The sequence below is a fragment of the Anomalospiza imberbis genome, chromosome 6 (genome assembly GCF_031753505.1).
Source record: "Anomalospiza imberbis isolate Cuckoo-Finch-1a 21T00152 chromosome 6, ASM3175350v1, whole genome shotgun sequence".
Classification (NCBI taxonomy): domain Eukaryota; kingdom Metazoa; phylum Chordata; class Aves; order Passeriformes; family Viduidae; genus Anomalospiza; species Anomalospiza imberbis.
Genome location: NC_089686.1, coordinates 27,197,881 through 27,219,317, shown reverse-complemented (window position 1 = coordinate 27,219,317; position 21,437 = coordinate 27,197,881). Strand labels below are relative to the sequence as shown.

Genomic DNA, 21,437 nt, shown 5'->3' with positions numbered 1-21,437 from the left:
AAAATTTAAAGGAAAAGATTCCTGGGAAGAAAATGAGGATTTTTTTTCCTCCCCTTATTTTGAAAGAAACTCCTGGAATTCTTCCCTACACTTCATACAGTGCCAACCATGGCAGCATTCACATTAAAAATGCACTTTATTGTTTAAACTGCCCAGAAAAGCCTGACAAACTTCACACTGATTAAACGTATTTCTCTAAGCCATTGAGAAAAAAGAGGGAAGTTATTACAGCATTTTGGGGACGTAAAATTGCATACATAACCTAAAGGTTATATAGCAGTTAGGATATCCAGATAGGATTTGATAGTCTTATTTTATTAATGAATTCTGACATGCAGTATTTAAAATACTTGTTCAGCATCTCAAACCTAGTGAAACGTATTAAAGGGAAAAAGAGGCATGAAAGAAACCTGGATGGTAAAGCATTGAAGACTCATCAAGAGCCCCCTCCTCAGCTGTTGAAACACTAACACTTTCCCGTACAATTCAAACAATCAAATTCTAATGAGTTTACCAATACAGGACCACACTCAGAAAATACTTCCTTGCCATTTCAGTTCTAAACATTGTAAACTCTTAGTCTCTATAAATTTATTTTGAAAAAACTTAACTGTATGTGAAGTAATGCCAGCTATGGCACCACTTGTGTTTTGTTTTTCTGAAGTCCACTCAGACTTCTAGGAGGATGGTAGGAAAGGCCTGCAGTAATTTTGAAAGAAGTGCAATACATGGAAACTACTCAGTGCACACATTAAGCGTATGCTTATCCTAGGAGGGCATGTCACAAACCTCAAAACAACAGGAACATTTTATCACACAATAATATTAATCTAATCTTGATTTTAGGTGTTTATTCTGCTGAAAGTGAAGTAGAACAGTTTTGGAAAACTAAAAAATACAGGGAGGTGGAAGATTTGACTCCTAACAGTCATTTAAGAGTGAACACATCTGTGCAGTGACCAAAGTTCCAGTTCCCATTCATAAAAGGGAAACTGAACGCAAGAGAAGCCTTCACCTTCAGTTTTCAACAAGCACAGTTTGAAACTCCAATTCCTTCAGAACAACTAAAAGCACGTGTTTTAGTGTATTCTTACAGATCTGATTATGCTTATATATTTATTGTGAATGCAATTAATCCTTAACCTGTCAACTGAGGACTAAAAGAAGATACCTTGACTACTATAAATAAATATATATATATAAAAATAAAAATAAATCTTTATTTTGTAAACTAAAGTCTTGAGATTCCTTCTCTACTAAGTTGTACAGTACAACAGATGTCACTGGTAACATCAGGATTATATGTGTTTCGAAGACATACTACTTTTAAAGACCCTGTAGAATAAAAAATAACTGGAAGACAAGAAAAATAGAAACAACGCCTCATATCTTAACAGAAGATCTTTGCTTCATAAAATAAGCTCAGGTTAAAGAGGTGGGGAAAAAAAAGATTTTAACAACTAGTTAATACCAGTGTACATCTGATCAACATTTGCAAACAAAGAAGGTGATTTTCTGCACAACCTTATGAACAGTCAGTTAAATATGGAGATAGTGAACTACTAAGAGCAGCAAAGCTGTTTCCTGAAGGTTACATTTTTACAGATCTCTTCCATTTGAGCTGATGATCATTTCTCACTCCCCAATTTACACTTTTTTCAAAGACTCAAGTGATCAGTTTCTGATAAGCTTGTTAAAGCAAATCCTAACCACTAGAAAAGTGGCAAACTGGAGCAACCTTTGGACAAGAGCAGCAGAAACAAGAAACCCAGCTAGCTCTAAGGAGGTTAATGACACAGCTGACATACAAGAGGGTTTACTCATCCCTAAGTCCCCATCAGTCCTGCAGTGAGTATGGGAAAGACCAGGCTTGCAAAACTTTCTCCAGTCCTTAACCTGTCCTTCCTCTTTCCAACTCTCACCACATGAATCCCATTCAAAGATTTGCCTCTTCACTACAGGGCCAGTACTGTCAAGTTTAATCAGCTTCTTCAACCAACTTGGAGAAAATCCAGCCATAAATTCCATCCTCTTCTGTGTTAGGGTCAAACTTGTAAGTTACAACATTCAGCGTATGACTGCCTTCCTTCTGTCACTCTTCCTGAGAATTTTTTCACTGAATAATTTTTTCTTAGGATTTTTACAGCCACTCTCTTAACCAAAGTGGTATTTAGAACAGTACAGTAACAAAACTCATACAATTCATAATTATGTTTTTAAAGTCTAACAACCCTCTAAATACCATGGTTTTTAAACGAAGTAAACCAACTCTCTTTTCATAAACTTTTATCCAGTATGGAGTATGGATGTAAGGGGGAAAAAAAGAGAGACTACATGTCCAAAAGAAGTAGAAGGCACTAAAAACAATGGATTCACACTTTGGTAGCATTTTCCTCAAGGACTAAAAACTGGAAATTATAAAACCTTTTTTTTCAATAACAAATGCAAGTGGCCTTGGGAGTTTATCATTCATTGACCACTCTTGTAGTAGTGTTCTTCGTGCAAGAACAGGCTTATAATATTTAGCTTCAGTTTAAAACTTACGAAAAAATGAGCACAGTTTAATTTATAAATTGGTCTTCCTTTTCAATTTCAGTCCCAGAGATACTCCTTCAGAAAAGTAAGCTCCTGCCTAACTTTCACCTTCCTGAAAGCACTCTGTACTACTCTGTAACACTCAATTATAACATTAACTTCAGGAAAAGAAAATAATCTGGTCATTATCATCAACAGATTGTAAAAGAACTACCAAAATGCTCCATGTCACAATGCCAGAGTATCAGTCACTGTCCCTACATATAAGCTCTCCCCCTCTCCCCAAAATCACACATCAGACCTGAGATCCAACAAATTTTATCTGAAGGCCATTAAACAGGCATTATTTTTTATTCAGCTGACAGTTAACAGGAATGCTTGAAGCCACTACACAATCTAAGTGGACACAAATGCTCATTTTGACTTCAAAAAATGCTCACTCATTTTTATCTCCAAGTGTTCTTCACCACTATCAATGTAATTCTACTGAGGAATTACAATCTTTCCATTCAAATATCGAATGCCATCACACAAGATAATCAAACAGCCAAGTAAAACATAAGCAGCAAAAGTAATACTTACTAGTTATAAACACTACTCTATCAAGAGTCTGAACACCATATTTCAACTGCATTTTGTAAGCAGGTTAAGTAATCCATGAAACATGTTTGAAAGCAAGCTCCAAATGCTTTAAGGTAGTCATGTTCCTAATAGTAATTTAAGAAAGCTCTGCAAGCAAACACAAATTAAACTAATTCTCTTTACAATTCAGACTGACAATATAAGTATCCTTCCTCAAAGAATTTCCTGAAGTTAGAGTCACAAAGTAAAATTAATAATCCTCAATATATTTTCTTAACAGACTTTCTATGGAATTTTAATTTGTTTCACATTAGTTTTTCCAATAAATAAAATGAAAAACTAATGAAAACAAAGACAAGCTTGTAGACAAGGATGAGTCAAGGCACCAGGTTCGACAACCAACAGCAAAATACCCTGTAACCACAGATTACATAGTGTTTCAAACACTTGAGAAATACTCCTGGCCATCACAGGCCGTGTCACCACAGTGCAGCATGTATCCTGAAAACATTTGGCATCATCATTGATGTCATTTATTAATGACATGTTCAACATAAAGTAATGCTAAAATAATGCCTAAAGAAATTTCACTTCACTTTGAAGCCTCCAAAGTAGTTGTTTGTCCAGACCCAACCTCTCATATTTAACCATGCAACAATAATCAGAGATTCAAAAGAAACTGTTGAATATGCTTTTATCTTCTCTCTATAGTACTGAAATATAAATAATAAGGGTACTCAAAATAGGTCTGCAATTTTCACATAATGCTATGGAATGTCCCCAACTTATGGTACAAACTGATTGCAAAAAACAGACTGAAGCGCAATGGAACCAGAACAACTGTAAGGAAAATTCTTCAAGAAAGGTCAGGATTACTTTGCAATTGTTGAGTCTTAGAATTTATATTGCAAGAGTTCTTGCACATTTTCTTTGACTTTTAATTTTTCAAGAACAGCTTCCTGCCCTGGACAGGTATATTCAACAATCCAGCAACAAACTATTAAACTACTTGTTCTTTTACACTTGCTTTCTATAACCTGTTGAGGTCTCTGCTTTAGTTATTAAAAAAAAAGGTCATTGCCTGTCCTAGTAGAACTAGCTATGTTAACTACATTCCACCTATTACAGCATTGGTTTCCCTCTCATTTAACCAAGAAACCAAGAAATCCCTTAGTTCCAAGGGTCCAGTTCTTCATTTAAGTGTGATGCCTTAAGAAAAAGCATGGGAAGAACACACAAACTCAACAACAGTAGATTAGACTACAGCAACAGATAGTTTCTTGTGAATCCATTTCAATTTCCTCTGTGTCTCCATGCAGAAAGATTCATAAATTTGCATTGTATAAAAATTATGTCAGTATGTTTTGCACTTGCTGCCTGATTATTTCTCTGGTTGTTTTACCAAAACAAAATACAAGAACTCCAAAAAAATAAAAGCTCAAAACAAAACCACCCCAAAAAATGCCACACAAAGAAAACAAGAAACAACAACAAAAAGCAGTTACCCAGCTTCCCACATCTATCACACTCTCACTGGGATTTATTTTTTTAAGGTGAAGTTCCAGTCTGCTCTGTCATAGCCCTTAAATCAAACTATTTGTACTGTAAATTAAAAAAAAACTCTGAATAACTGTAAAATCCAGTGATGCACCTAATAAGGCTACCTCTCAGACTGCTTTTTGATTTAGCAAGAAGACTGAATTCTAAATGGATTGGTTTTCAAGATGTTATTGCCAGACCTCAAACTGGTATTATGTCAAATTTTCAGCATTCTTTTCAAAACTGTTACTAAACAATGAGACATTATATTACCATGTTGATTCTGCCAGTTCTGCACAGATCAGAAGACAGAAATCAGTTCCCAATTTCTGTATTTATAGCTCCCTTATAGCACTTATAAAGCCAAGGATTATTCAGAGGTTTTATTAATTTCTTTTAGCAGGAAATTCACAGAAGTTTTGGAAGACAACAACTCAGCATGACTATTTCAGCACAAGCTCATCTTCAGTTGCAGTTGCTCATTCTGTCATTATCATCTCTATTTTCTGTATTCCTCCTAAATGCTTGAATCTTGCAAATAACATCTTTGAAACAAAACCCAAAAGTAGTTACACACACCTTGGACTACCACTACCTAAAAGGATTCACATACAGTCTTTTAAACCACTTGACATTTTTGGTAATACACTTTGCTAGTAAAAGAAATTTCTTTCCAATAAAGTCACAACTACAATTAATAAGACTAATTATATATATACACCAAAAGACAGTATTTGAATTTAGTTAAATTAAAAATATCTTTACTGTCAGCACCACTATGCTGACATATTATTCCATTAACATGAAGCTACTTTTGACAAAATGCCACATTTGGAGCTTCATTAGATAGTTAATACTAAATAGAAATTAGAATATCAAGCTAATTCTTTTTACCATTATTAGTATTTGTAGTACAGGAGCACATAAATAAGAGTGAAGTTGTACACTTTGTAGTGTGGCAGGTTCTTACAGTCACTATAGAGTTCAAAAGGAAAGGGAGGATCTGCAGTGTGGAAAACGTCCTCAAGACTGTACCCTTCCTCTCCAAAATCAGGAACACCTACTTGTTACTTAGGAATAAAGACAAAAGCATAATCCACAGCAGACTGTGAACACAGCGATCTAACTGACTTAGGCTGTTCTAGTGATGAACACATATCAGTGTACCTCAGTAGCACACATTCCTAAGGGACCAAGGAACTAATAAAGTCTTTGAATGTAAGAAGTCATACATATAAAAAAATACACACACACACACACATATATATATATATAAAAGAACAATCTTACAGAATGTACAGAGCTTTGCATTAAGGCAATGGCAACAGTGACAATAACAAAATTTAATATAATCAAGTGAATGGAATAAAAGTTATGGAAGAGTCAGACAGTTAAAATAAAAGTGTATAATGCAGTATTTTCAGTGAGGCATGACAGAAAGTTGACAAGGAGCAGGTATTTTGCACCTCCTAAATGTTAATCTGGCTTCCTGGCATAGAACATCACCACTAATTTACACCACTTCATCGGGGAGTTAACAGAGACAGTAGTCCTGCCTTCTACCAATACAACTGTACTAACCTGCCTGAAGATATGAAACAGAATAGGTGTTATAAAATTTGTAAACCTGTTTAAATGCTCTGCTTAAACTTTCTTCTGAGACTTCTGTTTGCCAAAGCAGGATCTTTTCTTTTCCCAGGGTCTCAAGGCATATAGCAAGATTCTGTTCCAGCACACTGGGGTTTCATCCTCAAGGAATACAAACCACCACAGTTTCAAGTTAAATACTGGAGTCAAGCATTCTCCAGCTTCTTACAGTGGTCACTGGCATAAAGTCAAGGGACTTTCTTTGGGTTTTTTTTCCTTCTAGGAGGAGTACTATCGGATCATCAACCTCAAATTTGGCAGTGGTTAAGAAGTGACCATATTTTGGGTGAAAAGAAAACAAGGTGAACAACCGGAAGAAATTTTAGAGCAATCAACCCATTTAAATATATAATCAGAAAGACCTCAGCATCTGGACTTACTGAAGGTCATTCTCTATTTCAGGATCATTTCAATTAGCATTCAGAGAAGCACATTTTTTTCCGAATGTTACAGCCAACATTTGCAGGATTTTTGCATACACAGTAACTTCAAATAAACCTAGGAATACACTTCATCTCCCATTAAGTGGAATTTGTTCCAGAATCATAGAAATGTATTTTTACCTCTAATTGCCAACAACAGGCTACCTCTAATCTGACATTTTTATAAAGACACTATAGTGGATACTGTAGAAGATACTGTAGAAAAACCTATAAGCTGCTTAAATTTATGCTGTACCTTCAGGATTGGTACTGAAGAACAACCAGCTTCATAATTAGTTCTTAATACCTCTCTGAGTTGCACTGATAAAGGCAAAGAAGATAAAGGTATCATTAAATAAGTTTCCTGCTAAACATGGCTTAGGATAATTCAAGAACAGTCTGAGTGACAAAAAGTAACGATCATCAGATAGGCAAACAAAGCTCTTGCAAGTCATACATTTGTCCTGAAGATCCATCAAATCACTGGAGGATCCAACTTCCCTAGCCAATCTCTTCATCAGTTAGGAAAAATAAATCCATTATCACATTTCCCTAATTTCTTAAATTACAAGAAGGATGAAGAACACCCACCACTACCTCAAAACCTACTTTCAGCATGAAATAAATAATTACACCCACAGATACTTCAACCCTCTCAAAAAATTCTCCAAAATGAGATTTCCCCAAAAGCTATTAAATATGCGCAGGTAAAATTACAATGAAACTAAAAAGTAAAATGTATGCCCAGTGTTTAAAAAAAAGAAGTAAATTCTTCACCAGGAAGTGTTATATAACTTATCTGCCACATACTTCTACGCTGTGCCTAAAAGAAAACCTCACCGGAGTAACTGTTATAAAATGACAGTTCTGTGCACTGATTCTAAGTAAGAGTATTATTATTGCAAATAATCATTTATGAAAAGGCAATTAGTACACAGTAAAAAACACTTTTATACCAAGTGTTGCTAGAAGGGAGCTTTAAGAAACAATATTCCAGAAAAAGTTACACAACTACTACACTGACCAGTATCCCGTACATAAACCTCAGAGCTATCCAGGTATTTCCTTTTCCTGTTTTTACATGGAGCTTAATGTAACTCCATGTCCTGCACTCTTTTATTGTTTTGCCTCCATGAGGTGAATACTGCATGAAAATTTTATAGAAATGTTAAAGATCTAAATCAAAAATAAAATCGGAAGAATGAGGTTATCCATATACAAAAAGGAAGCATCTCTGCACACTTTGATTTGGAAGTCTTGCCAAGAAGCCTATGAAGAAAGACAGTATTTACCCAGACACACAGAACAGACTTCCAAACTTCAGGGAACAGGCACCTGAAGTTTTACCAAGAAGTGCTGTGCTTGTTAATGTAGTTGACTAAACAGCTATGGAAGCCACAGTAGGGAAACCCTTGATTAGGTCTAATTGCCCTCTACCCAAAATACACAGAACTCTCAATTCAGCGCTTTAAACTTAAAAGAAACTTAACTCCATAAAATACATAGCTGTTTTCACCATTACCTTAGAAAAATGATTAATGAACAGAAGCTTCTGGGTTTTAACTTCTTATATGTATGCTATTTTATACAGAAAAAAAATTGTCATTACAAAAAAAAGGTATTAAATAGTCAAATATTCTATCATGTAAACATTAGTTATTTGGACCACGATATCTTCTGCACACCTGCTACAGCAAGCACCTGAACAGTTTGCACAAACAGAAGTTAGACAGTTCTGATGCATGCATTACCCACATACCTCATGGCATTTACAACTACCACAAATAAGAATGCTGAGCAACTTCTTACTACCAACTTAATTTTATTTTCAGTCAGTGTTGATCTAGTATCCCTTGGGGTTTTTTAAAGGATTGATTTAGATTTAGTTAAGCTAACTGAATAATAAATACAGAGATACACCTGTAAGATCCAATGAAATAGCAGTTTATTAGTTTATCATGTTCCAACTATCTAGAATGCAACTGATAAACACAGAATGCAGCTGATAAACAATCATGTGGTTAAAAGACACCATGCATTTCACAACAGCAGCATCTGAATTTCCTGCCTTACCTTTGCATATTATATCACAATTAATGGCCCTGATATCAATCAGTGTTTGTTTTTTTAAGAAAAACAGTATTGAAACAGCACTAAATATATTGTCAAACAATCAAAGTATTTTCCTGCCCATGGCAAAGAAGTTAGAACCATATGATCTTTAACATTCCTTCAAGCTAAAACTGCTATACGATTCCATTTCAAAGGTACCTTATTGGTCAAGACAATACAAGAACAGCTTGTCTAATCAGACCGATAGATCCCCAGCCTCAGTATGCCACTTGTAACCACGGGCTAACAGGCAGTTCCACAGGACTAGCATAAAAACAAAAGAAAAAAATCTCACAAAACATTTCAAATCTCTGAACAGTTATAAATCAAAAAGACAGTATCTTTTAGACACCCACAGGAAATTTCCTTCCATGAACTTATCCGAACACTTTCTGACCCAAGAAAATGTTAGCATTTACAGCAGTCCCCTGCACAAAATGCCACTAATTCCTGAAAAGCCAGGGTTTTCTTTTTAATACTAATTTTTACTGTATACCCCCTAGTTGCTGAGACACAGATTGTGGCCAACAAACTAACAACCACTCTATAACCCTCATAACCACTTCTACTTGCAATCTACCATCAAAACAAATTTTTTGCAAGCCAAAAGCAAGGCAAAGTCTATTATGAAAAGAATTAATTGTTCCTCCAAGTTTAAGAGAGAAACATTCCCAACATTATCCTCATCCCTCCTTCAAACCAGTAAAAAACTAAACAAGGAACATACAGGTAAGTATTTCAGCTATTGATTCTTGCTAGACTTCGGAAATGCTGAAGTACAGCATGACTGTATATACACTCTGAACATGATCCCATTTTAGTCATGATATCAACACTTTCACATATGTTATCTGAAGATACATTTCTTTTCAAATAACTTCCTGTATAAAATTTTTTCAATTACTTTGCTCCGTCATTCCCAGCAGAAAGGGAAGTGGGGAGGCATGCAAGTAAAATCTGAAATCTATAGGTTTTGGTAGTATGGAATTTTTAAACACCTAAATAAAGAATATTAGAAACTATGCTTCCATAATGTCTCTGAATATTTGGGGAAAAAAGTAGTTATAAAATAAGATAGACTAGGAACTTCAGTTGTTCACCAGCAAAGGTGTCATTTTATAGGACAGAAAATGTATTAACAGTCATAGTAATCTTTATGCACACTTAAATTACCTGAGAGGCTGTATAATGTGTAAACCAAAATTGCATATATTCTGTTCTGAGTGTTTATGTTTCTTAATCATTCCACCTATTCATTAAAGCATATGGAAGTAGCATCTACTGGCAATTCTCTCCCAATGTATTCTTGTGTGATTCTGAAGTACCAGAGAATATTCAATCTACTTTTCATCCAGTTCAGAAAACCTGAATAAACTGCACAATTTAGACTTCTATTCCAGACAAGCATTATCAGCCTGCAAGCCCCATAAGAAAGTGGATCTCTCAATTGTGGATCTCCCAAAGTTACAAGCTTTCCTATGATACTCCTTTTTTGACACAACTTTATCTTCCTAAAGAGTTTCTGTGCATCTCTACAATGTTTTCCCATCCAAGTTTCTTTTTCTTTTAGGATACTATGGAGCCACTTATCACCTTGAACAAACAGTTATTTCTAACAAATACATAACATTCAATATGGACTTGCTGTAACTCCTCTAAAGTGCATGCATGTCTTAGAAAAGACCATTTATCTCAGCGTAACAGCTGGTCATTATTGACCAACATCAAGGTCATTAGACCGGCAGATCAAACTTACATTGCTACAGTGAAAATCTTCCAGTTCACTAAACAGTGAACAGATCATGTCCATTACTTGCAGTGAAGAAAAGACACTGTATAAGGCCAGACAGCTTATTTTCAACACAGCAACCAATGAAAGCTTGAGAAGTCACTGCAGCAGCCAGTATTACAAGGGAAAGGAAAGAGGTGTTCTATGTTTCAAGTACTGCACTCCTGATATTTGACATTTCTATACTTGATACTGGCTTGCACAAAGATTTGTCTAATGATTATGCTGCTTCACTTCTGCAAACAAGTAGAACAGCATGCACCTGAAAAGTTGGCAAGATAGCATAAAACTATTAACATTTTAGATTCAAAGTCTGATGTAAATGTAGGTCTCAATCTACCAGTACAAGACTTCAGATCCAAAAGGCTTGAGACCCTCTAGCAGTCATTACAGCCATGGCATAAACCCCAACCCAATGAAGTACCACGTGCTTTATTTATAAAAACATGTCTCATTGGTGGAACAAGAACAACAAAAAAGTCATTACAAGAACCCAGAAAGAATAAACTGTTACTGCGGATCCTCTCTCCCTTCACTATCACCCTTCTATGCAAAGAGCACTCCTAGTAGGGGTGCCAATTCCTCCAGTCACTTGAACTACACATGTAAAGAAAAGGGGTGGGTGGATGAACCACACAGGAGACCCATTACTTCATACCACAGATAAGAAAGTATCTTCTGCTTCAGAATAATAAATTCTTCTATTCAGAACACATAAATGAAATCACACATATTGCTAGGTCCTTTTCATTTTCCATACTTTTTATAAAGCATCATTAGCAAAGTTATAAAGAACTTGCAATGGCCAGCACTGAGAAGCACCGTTCATAGAGTTTACTGTCATCTTGAAAGAATTAAGAAATAAGAATGAAATTACCTGCATCAGGAGAGTTGCAGCTAAATCATCCAACACCCACTTCCACATAAATTATCTACTGTCATGCTATGGAATTCCTGTCTTCCTTTCAACCCAGGAGGCCTCTATCATCAAAATTTCACACTTGACATATGATTAACATTCTCCTTAGCTTCAAGGGACAAAACTGTTGTTTGGGGTCCAAACTATTACAGTTTTACTGGCCACAAAATATGCTGTTACTTCACAAATTAAGTTGCAGAACAAACCAAAAACCCCACAGACCTAGCAAACATCTATCTCCAAAAAACATTCACACATTTCTGTATCAGTCTTCACTATTGTATAGGCTGAGACCTAAAATCCAAGGGTAATGTCCTCCCCCACTTCAACCCCGGGCTTCCAAAGTTATAAAAAAACCAACCAAAAACACCCTTGTGCATAAGGCACTGTGCAGCAACTTTGCTGTCTCAGTGCCATGACATCTGCACACGTATGTGAATCAACACATACATAATCATGGTCAGAACTGCTACCATACCTCCACAGACATGCAGAAGAAATGGTATGGCCATGGACAACAAACAGCAGCCACAAATAAAAAGCAGCAGAGCTGGCTAAGAGTGCATCAGGGAGTCTAGAGGCCACGTGAGTTCAAAGAACCACTTAGTCAGACACAACTTTTCAAGTCTCCGGAGTACTCTTCATGTTAGGGTACAGCAGTACCTTGTTTTAAAGTAACAAGCTCATACCTAAAACAAATATTTCAAGGTGGTTTTGTCTGGTACTGAATAACACTAAGCAACTTATTTATAAATGTAACACTATATCACTGACACGCAAGAGAAAACAGGCGAAACAGCCAATTGCACTCGGCTGAAAACACCCACCCACGTTCACCATGGATTTTAAATTCAGCCATTTCACGAGGTTTAAAATGGTAAAGCTTGCAGTAAGTGAAAGAAACAGTAAAACCTCTTCAATTGTGGTTTGGGGTTTTAATTATTTCTTAATTATAGCTGTAACAAAAATAGTGCCAAATACATGCTTACTATAGAGCCAAGAAGTTCCTAGAGAATTGCCCAGGCTCAGATATACTTCTTGGTTCTGAAACCCAAAAGGAAATGCCTTGCAAACACCGGCTGCTGTTGCAGTGCAATTTGATGGACTGTTACTTCAAGACCATAAACATTCACTCAGTACAAAAATCACAAAAAAATTTTTTGGAAGCAATTAAGTCTGCTAATACTTTTTTATATTTTATTATGTACATTTCTGTCCTATAAAAAGATAATGGCTCCTGTGCGGATACCTCCCATTCAGTGGATTTCGCAATCTGTTCATAAACTGGTAATAGTCTATGCATGATTTTTTTTTTTACTTGTAAAAATAATTAGTAAAATTACCTTATTACTAAAAGCAAACATTAGTGGCAAGAAATGTATATTGCAACTCCAACACTTGCTCTCTATCCTGAAAAGTTATTCAGTTTCCGTTCCTGAGGCAAAGCTGGTATTTTTTTGTATACTGAAATGACCACACCGCAGACTTATCGATTCCTCGCTCTTCTCCGATATGAGATCTCCAAAGAAGCGAGTCCGAAAGAAAGAGAGAACAGATTCGACCTGTCTCTAACTGCATGCCTGCCTAAGTCTTTTACTTACGATTTACCTGAACTCCTTTTCCTCGTCCTGCCCTTGCCCGGGAGGCAGGGCCGCCTCCTAACTCCCTCTTTTCCCTCCAAAGCCAGAGCTCGCTGAGCTGCAGGGAGGCGTCAGTGCTCCCTCCCAGGCCCGGAGGCTCTTGCTGTCAGTAACCCGCACGGGGCCGAGGAGCCCCGGAGTCATTGTGCTGCGGGAGCCGACCGCAGCTGTCAAGGCGCAGCGCAGCTCGCCCCGCCGGCGGGTAGCAGGGGGAAGAGGGTCACAGCCCAGCGCCGCGGCAGCGCCCGCCCACCCTTCCCCGGCCGCGCTCCGGGCCTCGCTCGGCGGCGCCGGGCGAGCGGCCTGCGGGGCCGGGGCCGCTCCGGAGCCGGGCGGGCGCCATGCTACAAACCAAAATGGCTGCCCCGGGGAGGGAGCCCGGCTCGGGCCTCCGCCGGTACCGCCGCTCCGCCCGCCGCACCTCACCCGGGTACCGTCCCCGGGCCACGGCGACCGGCTCGGCCTCGGGGGCCCCGCGGACCCCGCTCGCCCGGGCAGCGCTGCCCCCGCACGCCGCGCGCGGCCCGGCCCCCGGAGCCAGCCGGGCCAGTCCCAGATCGCCCTCGCCCCCCGTACCTGGAGCTCGGCCCGCTCCACCTCCCAGTGCGCTCTCTCCATCTCGAAGCGAGCCCACTCGTGCTGGATGTAGTGCAGGATCCCCGGGATGGTGTAGTGCTGGGGCCGGGACAGCTCGGCGGGGCCCGCCGCCTCCTGACCGGCCGGGGCCGCGGGGCCCTGGGGCTGTGGCTGTTGCCCTCCTCCTCCGCCGGCTCCAGCCCCCACGCAGCCCCCACCCGACTGCAGGTTCATGTTCCCACCCGCCTGCGGCGGCGGCTGCTGTGGTCTCGGGGCGGCCGCCATCCCACCGCCTCCTCCGGCTCCTGGGTGCTCGTCCATTGTCTGCGGGGAGCCCTCCTCCTCGTCCCGCGGCGGGGGCCAGGAGCAGGGGCCGGGGAGGGGGCGAGCGGCGCTGGCTGGGGCGGGGAGGAGGGGGCGGGCCGGGCGGGGGGGCTGCGCCGAGCGGGTCCGGGTGTCAGCGCAGCGCGGAGCCGCCGCCAGCCGCCATTACAGCCCCGCGGCCCTCCCACCCTCCCAGCCGGCCGGGCGGGGAGCGAGCGGCGCCTGCCGGGAAACCGCGGCCTGGCCTCCGCCGCCGCCGCCTCCCGCGGCCCCACGCGCCTGCGCGGGAGGGAGGTGAGCGCCGCGCCCGGGGGGAGCGGGACGGGCCCGGGGCCCGCAGGCGCTTCCTGCGGCGGGGCCAGCCCTGGGTCGGTCGGTGGCGGGGCCAGCGGCTCGGGGCCCGGCCGGGCGGTTCCCGTCTGCCCCGGGTGACAGTCGGAAGTGGCGGCGGGCGAGGCTCGCCCCGCCACTCGGGAGTGCCGAACGCCTGGGAAGAGTCGGCGGGAATGCGGCCAGGCCGGGGCCTGCGTCCTAAAGCGACGCGCAGCCAGCGCAGCGCGGGTCCAACACTTCAGTTTTTGAGACTCTGCGCGGTTTAATGGTGCGCTGAGTTTGCCCTACAAGGAGGTGGTTTAGAATAGATATATTAAATTTGCGGTATGTTTCTGGAAGCTGGCTAGTCTCTGGTCATCTTCACGATACCTCGGTTGTTACGTGTGTAATGTATTCCCCCCTTGAGGAGGAAGAGTGCACCATGTTCGCTGTTCAAAACTCTTCCACGTGAGGACGGTTTTGCAAGAAATTGCTGTTCTATTTTATCTGGCTCAGTTTTATCAGTGATTGCAATGCAGTGTTTGAGGCTGTAGTTTGAATATGGTGAAATTGCCTCGATTGCAAAATACTACTCTGAAACGTAATACTTCAAAATTATCGTCACATCCTATTTGAAATGATCCATAGGTCACCCATTTTAAGTAAGGTAGGTCTTTGGTTTTGCCTCTCTTCAAAATTTTTACATGCTGTACTCATTCACTAGAGGGGTAGTTTCCTAAAAAAGGTGATTCTTGACAGACCTGGAATTCTGTTAATTACTGGAAAAAAATACTGTTTGTCTCAGTAGTGGTGTTTCCTTTCTTTACCAGTCTCTCCTTAGGTGTGTATGGATGTTTCAGTTAGTTCATCCAGTCCTTCCTTTCTTCTCCATTAAATCATTTCCTACTAAAATGTCATTGTCCATTCTTCCTGATTCCATACTGATTAGGCAATCTAAATCCAGCTCCTTTCCACCTCAGATGATTTCTTTTCATTGTCTACTGACAGTTACCTAATTATTATTAAAAACTGAGACTTAGCTCATAATTAGTTTAACCTTTTGTTTAGCTGCAATTGTTCAGGACATTCTTCATTCCTGACTATATGGGAGTTATTGCAGTTTAATTCCGTTACTATATTCAGCCAGCATTTTGATAACAGCAAAGGAAAACGTTTTTATTCTTTCCTTCCTCCCTTGACTTCCCTAGATAATTACCGTTGCTTTTTAAAAAAAATCCCTGTCCTGAAATTGAACACAGTGTTTTATTTTAAGGCCATACAGACATACTTGTTTCATCCTTTTGATGAATTTTTATGGGCACAGTAATAAACTAGACTGCAAAAATTTCTTTTACTGGTAAATTTAAAATAGTATGTGGTTTTATTAAAGCCTTGTCCACTGACAGAACAAAAGTAGGAAGACCAAGGGTTCTGATTATGTGTGTGGTCTTCATTTGCTACATGGTTTTGTGCAATAAATCTGTAAGAAGCTCAATAAACAAAAATATAAAAAATACTTGTTCCTTTTGCTACACCTCCTTGTGCTTCATGCCTCTACCATTTAGCCATTTAAAAATTTCCATTAATGCTTTAATTCTAGGGGAAGGCGTATGGGGAGTGGCTGAGGTCACTTGATCTGCTCAGCCTGGAGGAGTCTGAGGGGACACCTCATTGCAGTCAACAATTTCCTGGTGAGGGGAAGAGGAGGGGCAGGCACTGGTCTCTTCTCTCTGGTGCCCAGTGACAGGACCTGAGGGACCTGAGAGAATGGCCTGAAGCTGTGCCAGGGGAGGCTTAGGTGGGATATCAGGAAAAGGTTCTTCACCCAGAGGGTGGTTGGGCACCAGAACAGGATCCCCAGGGCAGTGGTCACAGCGCTAAGCTGGGTGAGTGACAGAGTTCAAGAAGCTTTTGGACAATACTCTTGGGCACAGGATGTGACTTGGGATTTTCTGTGCAAGGCCAGGAGCTGGACTCAGTGATCTTTGGCGGGCCCTTCTAACTCAGAATATTCTGTGATTCTACATTTCATGCACACATAAAGTGCCATTAGATCTCTGCATCCAGAAAATCAACTTGTTTAGAGTTGGACAGGGAAGTACATTATTTGCCTATAGTTGTATCTAACATTTATTTTTACTTATTGGTGAAGCAGTTCTGTAAATACGTAGTCATGCCATTTCTTCTTTGTGAGATTTTATCTCTTACGTTCTAGTTAAGAGCCCTGGAATGTTGCAAACCTTTCTTAGGCTGAAATAACTAAAATACTTAAATTGCAGCTGTACTGCAAGTACAATTCAAACTTAGGTCGTGTTTCTTTTTTTATGTGTCAGCTTATGTATAAATATTGGTGAATTCTGTGACAAACTAAATTCAGTGCTTGTATCTATACCAGAGAAATAATTAAAATTATATTTAAAATATGCTTTATATTACTGCATGTAGAATCAGCTGGGTTTGCCTCGTGGGAGACTTAAGTTCTTTTTATCTGCAGAACAGGTATTGCAGGCTTTGCCTCTCTGTGAGGTCTCAGCTGTTATCTGAAAAGGAGTGTCACTCAAACAGGGACAAGTTACTTTGAGGTGTCTCATGTGGTCATGCAGCCTGCAGAGCTGACATGTCCTGGAAGCAGCTCCTGAACCATATCAGCCTGGCAGTGTGAGTCACACAGGGCAATCATGATATTAATTTTCTCTCATAGATACTTATCTGCAAGAGATACTTTAATGAGGGTGAGATCTATCACACTGTAACAGCTCATATTTAAATCTCAGTAGTAAAACTGTATGTCATCTGCATGCATGCCTAATTATCCTTACAGAAGATGTATTTTGTAAGGCAAGTAAAGGAGAGGGCTACTTAGTCACTCCAGAAGGTAATTTCTTTTGAAGGAAAGTTTGCAGTTTCCAGATTTGTTACATCTTCCCCAAGCTATACCTTCTGAGGTTTTTGTTTATAGGGAATCTTTACTCAGTGATAGAGTTCCATAGGTGTTTTGTAGATTGGGTATGCAGGACATGCAAGGAAGCTTATACCATAGGCTGTTCTGGACAAAATTTCTAATGCATGGCTGACTGGGATGGAGAGAGTTGGACTTGACAGTCCATCAGGATCTCAATAGTGTCTTCCATTCTTCAGTTCCTAAGCGCATTTGTGATGCAGATAGTTGTCCAGTGACCTGGAATGAGAGAGCCTATTCATTTCTGACAAACAGCCTTCAGATAGTAATGTCTTTTCATTACTAAAATGAGCAAAATAATGGCAGAGATATGAAAGGTTTGCATCTTGTCACCAATTCCCTTGAACTATTTGATTCTGCATGTATAAAAGCATTGTAATCTCTGTGTGTGTGCATGGATACACGCAGACATGTGCGTGAGAATGCTCAGAAAAGCAGGTAAGAGTCCTACCAGAGGAAAGGTAGCTGGCTTTTTAAGTAGAGTACTGATTATTGGTCATAAAAGGTAGCTTCTCACATACAAAGAACTTGAAGGAATGGGGTTTCTTTACCCATTTACATGCACAGATATGTTTTTGTTTGTTTATTATACTTCACAGGTTTCTGTACATTCCATGTATGCAAAACTCATTTTAACGTGTTTTCTGTATCTGAAAGCCAAGATGAAAAGAGAAGATATAAATTTTGTTTGTTAGAAACAAAACTCAGTCATTTTCCTTTTTTGCCTAAATTGTGCAAGAAAATGGTTTTACTACTACAAGTGATTTTTTTCAGAATTAGTTCTAAAGGAAATAAAGAAACCCCTTAAGATATTTTTAACACTAGCATTATTCTCAAAGTCATCTATGCTTGCATACTTTTTGTAAATTTTTACAAAGTTATTATTTGAACTTGTTAATTTATTCCACTTTTTCTGCACAAAACTTGTGCTTGTGTGCTTGTGCTGCCATTTATATGAACAAAATTTCTGGTTAAATCTTGAAATCTTTGGGGCTGGTGGGAAAATACAGAAATGGCTACAGAAAGAGTGGACCTCTTTCCTACAGATTCAAAAGCTGTTGATTATGTTTTGTAATCCTATGAATAATTGTCTCATAAATTACAGATAACACTTTTGTGTGCTACTATGGTTCTATCTCTGTTAGAACCTTATTAGTTTTTTTCTTTTTTTAATCTATTCTGGATAAGAGCATTTGTGCAGATTCTAAAAAAACCAATCTGGTCTTAATATTTTCATCTGTAAAACAATCCAGGCCATTCATAAGGATACATGCAGATAAAATAATCATAACATCAGAAAGGGATTAACCATGTACAAAGATTAGGTTAATAAAGGAATAATTAGGATTAGGAGCCAATCCTGCAATAGGATCATACATATGAATTTGTCATATGTTCTGCTGTTATGTATTGCTTAACAGTAACTCAAAGTACAACAGCTCTGTCAGTGCTCCTGGGGTAGCTGTACTGTTCTCCCTGTCTTCCTGTTCTCAAGCCCTTGGTACTATTTATGACTAAATTATTAAAATAGCTTGGATCAAAACAGAGAACCATTAATTCTTGTTTCAGCAGTGCCAAACACAAAGATGAAGTGTAAAACTCCGATGAAAAGAGAAAAGCTGTCTACATCACTGTTATTATCTGTTTAGCATGGACAGACATCTTTTTCAGCTGGTCTCCTGTGTCTGAGCTTGCTCAAAACAATGGGCAGCATTTCTTAGATTGTTTCTCTTTCATGCCACAGCTCCTTCTTAAGCAGCTTTAAAGTTTCAGGTTCCTTCTGTCATGAGGTTGGCTCTTGCTAGGGGACTTCATTCTGAGCTGGAAGGAGTTGTTCATCCTTTTCCTTCTTGGAAGGTTTTTATCAAAAACTGACTACATCATCTTAGTATGTCAACTTTGTGCTTAAAATATTAAGACATCTTATTGCAACTCTAACTTCAGGCAGCAATTCAAAATAGAATGTGGGGGGGAGAAAGAGAGCCATATACTAAACACAGCAAAGATTGTAGATGGTAATCTCCCATTTAGTCATCAATGTCAGTCTACTTGCCTCCAACAGTGAAGATCCCATCATACATTTCTATCTGGGCCCTTTTTTTATCTTAATGACATGGTTCATTCTTTCTCAGAGACAAACTCGTGCTGATTCAGAAGCCCTGGGTGCAGTGCACCAGCCACGTGCACCACAGCAGCAGCAGTGACCAGCATCCACGACTCTGCTGTCGGAGTGACGCAGCAGAAGTGTGTTCCTGAAGAGGCTTCACATGCCTGGAGGAGGTGAGAAAAAATTCCAAATAGATTCTGTTATCTTGAGGACTGATCCTGAACTAACTATGTGTCACGCAACTAAGAATGAATTCTCAGTATCACGTCAAATTAGTAAAAATACATTTGAAATTACATCTGAAAATGTAAACTTCTTAATAGATAGAGTAAACCACAGTACACTGAGAAAAAGAGGGTCACTATCTTGAGATCCATGTGATGGTAAAAGAGGTGGCTTTTCAGAAAACAGTGACCACTGTGAATCAGAAGTAAACAATAATTAATGTCAGCACAATATATTGGGACGTGTTGCATCACTGTCATGAAAGATTTGTCACCCATGGATGGTGTATAGCCAGTTTATTCTGTATTTTTTCCCCTGTTGCTTTTTTGCATTAAGATACACTGTTTTTACTTAAGGAGCTACACTGTATTGTTTTGTGGATTCCCGATAGGTTTTTTTCTGTTTAAACTTTGTCACAGAAGCTGTGAGACCTAAGAGGCACCAGGACCGACTCTTCAGAACTGGAAAAAAAAGGAATAACTTTTGCAGTAGTTGTTGTATTTCCAGTGCACAAACCTCAAGATATTTGGGCCAATAAATCTGGGATGCAAATAGAAAGTCCGATGGAAAACATTACAGTGATTGTTCTCAGACATTAAAGAAAATAACCCAGAACTTCTATTTCAAAAAATTACATCTGGAGCTTACTCTATTTTCATGCTTTTCAAAACATCAGAGATGTCAATTGTTTAGGAAGCAGATTCTGGCATGTGCTGTGCTCTTTTTAATGCTCTTTTTCACTGTACATTGCATGTGGTATATTTATATCTATATTTCAGTGGTCTTGGGTTTAATATTTATTTATATTGAGATGAAGCTCTTTTGAGTTATTAATGTGAACCAATTTCTCTTTAGCTATTGAAAACCCACACTTAGTTTTCATTAAGTACAGAATTTACCTTTAGCATCAGTGTGGGAAATCAGAAAGGAGAAGATGGATTTCAATAGCTCGTGCTCCATCTCAAGATCTAGATACTGCAGATACCCAAGTATTTAGGAGTCTCTCATTCTGCATTAAAGAAATGATTGTATGTTGTGGCTCATGCATTTCCCTTTGTCATCTCTCCATTCAATTTGATATGGCAATGGTATGAATGTAATTGTTAAATACAAGTCGGGGACGGGGGGAAGTGCTTATGGGCAAATTTTACTTTTAGGAACTGTATTAGTGTGGTTTGGTATTGGGCAAATCTCTGATGTTTGCAAACCAGTTAGCATGCAGGAAGAAAATGGTGAGTAGATTTATGGTTATGAAGAAGTAATTATTTACTCCTCCAATTTCCCAAATCCTATCAAAAAATTAATTTGATTGAAATGTGAAAATTTCAAATGTGAAAGCTGTTATTTATTAGATAGTTTGTGAATAGTTGTGTGGGGGAAAAAGGGAGTTTTTTCCATGGGATGTGTGCAAAATATTTGAGATTTTTTTTTTCAATGTCGTATGTTTTGGCAAGAAAACCAAATAAATAATATTTGGTTAAATATTATTTATTTAAATATAATAATAAATATAATAAATATATATATATATATATATATATATATATATATATATATATATATATATAAAATAACAAATATAATAAATATATAATAAATATATGCATACCTGGAGTGGATAGCTTTTAGGAAGTCTTTATTCCTATGTATTACCACTCCTTTTTTTTTTTTTCTTTCTGCTCCCAGAAATACTTTTCCTGATTCCTGCACCCAAAACTGAAATCTACCACTGAAATCAACAAAAAAGAA

General features: G+C 39.1%; 1 protein-coding gene across 6 annotated transcripts in view; it reads right to left on the bottom strand.

Annotated features, from left to right (window-relative positions):
* The window catches only part of STRN3 (striatin 3), a 64,050-nt gene extending 49,752 nt beyond the window's left edge, over nt 1-14,298 (bottom strand). For 4 of the 6 annotated variants that reach the window (XM_068192988.1, XM_068192987.1, XM_068192990.1 and 1 more), the window contains exon 1: nt 13,762-14,298. In XM_068192988.1, coding sequence (XP_068049089.1) covers nt 13,762-14,082 — 321 coding nt within the window. In that variant the 5' untranslated portion in view covers nt 14,083-14,298. The remainder of the gene's footprint in view (nt 1-13,761) is intronic. The other 2 variants (XM_068192991.1, XM_068192992.1) reach the window with 2 other exon arrangements.
* Between the last annotated feature and the right edge of the window lie 7,139 nt (nt 14,299-21,437).